The sequence below is a fragment of the Morone saxatilis genome, unplaced genomic scaffold (assembly GCF_004916995.1).
Source record: "Morone saxatilis isolate NCDOM2014 unplaced genomic scaffold, NCSU_SB_2.0 Contig21, whole genome shotgun sequence".
NCBI lineage: Eukaryota > Metazoa > Chordata > Actinopteri > Moronidae > Morone > Morone saxatilis.
In genome coordinates this window covers 5,420,378-5,422,847 of record NW_023339774.1, presented here as the reverse complement: position 1 = coordinate 5,422,847, position 2,470 = coordinate 5,420,378, and the positions used below count along the sequence as shown (strand labels likewise).

Here is a 2,470-nt window from a genome sequence, read left to right as displayed (position 1 = left end):
TTTTTTTTTTTATTATTCATAATTTTTTTCTCAACCATATGCTGTTAGAACATTAAGGATAAAAATACTCACAGAAAGTTAACACTTTCCTCCCTCTGCTCAAACGCGCTACATAAAACATCAAAGGGTGAAAACTGCTCAGCAACAAAGGGCAGTGATTGCACTCACTCTATGTGATGGACATTTTCTCCACCTTTCTGCCACACGTAGGTCATGTTGGGGGGGTCGGCCACCGCTTGGCACCGTAGAAGTGCATTCTGCGACATGTTGAGAGAGGTGCTTTTGGGAGGGACAACAATGACAGGCGGACCTAGTGGGAGGCAGATTACAAAAAACATATATTCACAAAAATGGCAGTGATTAACAATAATTTACACAATTACAGAAAATAGCTCAAAAACATCTTTCACACTTCCATCATGATCAACAGCAGTGTATAATATTCGTTTTTCTCAATTGCTTAAGCCCATTTTCTAAAAACACTGTTGCACCTCTGAAAGATTAAGTGTAATCACCATTTTATATCACAACACGTTATTTTTCCTGCTGGCTCACTCAAAACATTTAACTCATGTCAAAAGCAAATAACTTCATCTGCAAGTGTATCGCGGCCTTCAAAATGACATGTGTCTTTATCATTGCTCAAGTCAAGACAGTCAAATGCCTGAGGAACTGTCAGTGCGGCAGAAGACACTAAAACTGTGTTTCTTTGTGTTATCTGTCAGAGAGATTTCAAGCTAATAATAATGAAAAAATATCTCCGAAACCCAAATAAATATACTGCTATTATACAAACACTGGTTTCAACAATCTATTCACAGGCACTGCCAGCGTTCACCCTTCTTGCCCCTGTTCACAGTAAGCACCTTTTATATGTGTTAGCAGAAAGACCAGAGAGAACAAACGGGAGAGCACTGAGAGAGCTACAGAGTGGAAAATGGGAAAATATACTGAAAGACTCACAATCGATTCATACAAATAGAAGACACGCCGTATATTATTCCAGCTTAATGTCTTACATTGTTCCTATGATTCTCATTTTAACCTGTACCCATCAGTATCTTCTAAACGTCCAAGATGCAATAAAGAGGAAACAGATTTGTTTTCATATGCTATGGACCTGTGTGAGATTGGAGAGCTATTACAGTAGAAATCAATACATCAACAGCTGAGTAACATACTACATAGAGACTTTGAGTCTCAAGTGTGGCTCTTTTGGGGGATTACAATACGTTGTCTTACAGTGGTTTAGGTCTGTCTCCGAGTATAATTGTCTTACTTGCTAAGACAGCAGCTAAGAAATATGTTACCGCGATCGAAGTCTGACTCACCCACCACACAACAGCAACAGTGGAATGAACTCTTACCATGCTGTACCTCAGAGAAAATCATGTGTAGAGTGTAGGGGATGATGGAAATGTCCTGAAAATCTGGGGTTCTGTGATACAACATATTCCCACAACTGATGTAAGTTAGGGGTCGAAGCAAAAAAATAAGAGGATGAGAAATTAAGCATGAGCTGTGCCAGATGGTGGGTTGCACAGGTTATAGGGAATGTAAATTAATGAAGAAAGGGGGAAAAAAACATGTTAAATATATAACTATGACAAATGCATCTAAAATAGAAACAATTTGAATTGTAATGTAAATCCCCCTCTGCACCTCATTGGCTATGCAAACACTCCTGTCTATCTGGTCACACTATTTTTTATGTGACGTTAAAAGTGTAAAATACACAAAACAATATTTTACTATGATGCATCTGTCTCTGCTGGCCCAAACTCATTACATACAGTCTATTCTGATATATTCGAGGGCCCCGTTGTCCCTCTCTGGTGTCTGTCTGGTCCATATTCAGTGACAAGTACAAAGGCCTCAGTTTTGCCCTAAAGATTGAAGACGTTGACACCTGAATCTGAAGACTCACCTATCAGTTCTTATCAGTTCTTGTGGCATTACTGTAAGATTCCTGAAAATATGAAATACTTATGCTTGAAAGATTATCACGGCTGGGTGCAATGTTAAGCACAGGAGGATACAATGAGCATGTTGATGAGTGTGCTTGAGAGTCATACAAACTGAGGAAAAAATCAATGCATCACTGAGTTAAGCAAGAAGAAACACATATAGTGTTGTGAGAAAATGAGCTGTGGATTTGAGAATTTGCCGGCCGCGTGATGAGCATTTTGATTTTCATTTGACGATTATGCCAAAGCAACCGAGAGAAGCCGTCAATATACCTGAGATCCCGTGCTGTCAAACATTCCTATGTAATTTCCTGGGAAACTAATCACATACAGATACTGCAGCCTGTTGCGAAAATGTCACATTTATCTCTTCCCTCTACCGTTCCCATCACGTGTTCTATTTGCAAAGAGCTAATAAAGCAGGCTTGATGTGCCGCATGTCTTATGTATAAATAACCACATGATCTCTACAGCAGCCATTACTGCTCAAGTTTAGAGCCTTA

At 39.3% G+C, this 2,470-nt stretch overlaps 1 protein-coding gene across 1 annotated transcript in view; it reads right to left on the bottom strand.

Moving 5' to 3' along the window:
- Positions 1–2,470, bottom strand: part of igsf9a (immunoglobulin superfamily, member 9a) — a 51,796-nt gene that overhangs the window by 27,916 nt on the left and 21,410 nt on the right. The window contains exon 7 of the mRNA XM_035668621.1: positions 169–310. Within this exon, the coding sequence (XP_035524514.1) occupies positions 169–310 (142 nt within the window). The remainder of the gene's footprint in view (positions 1–168; positions 311–2,470) is intronic.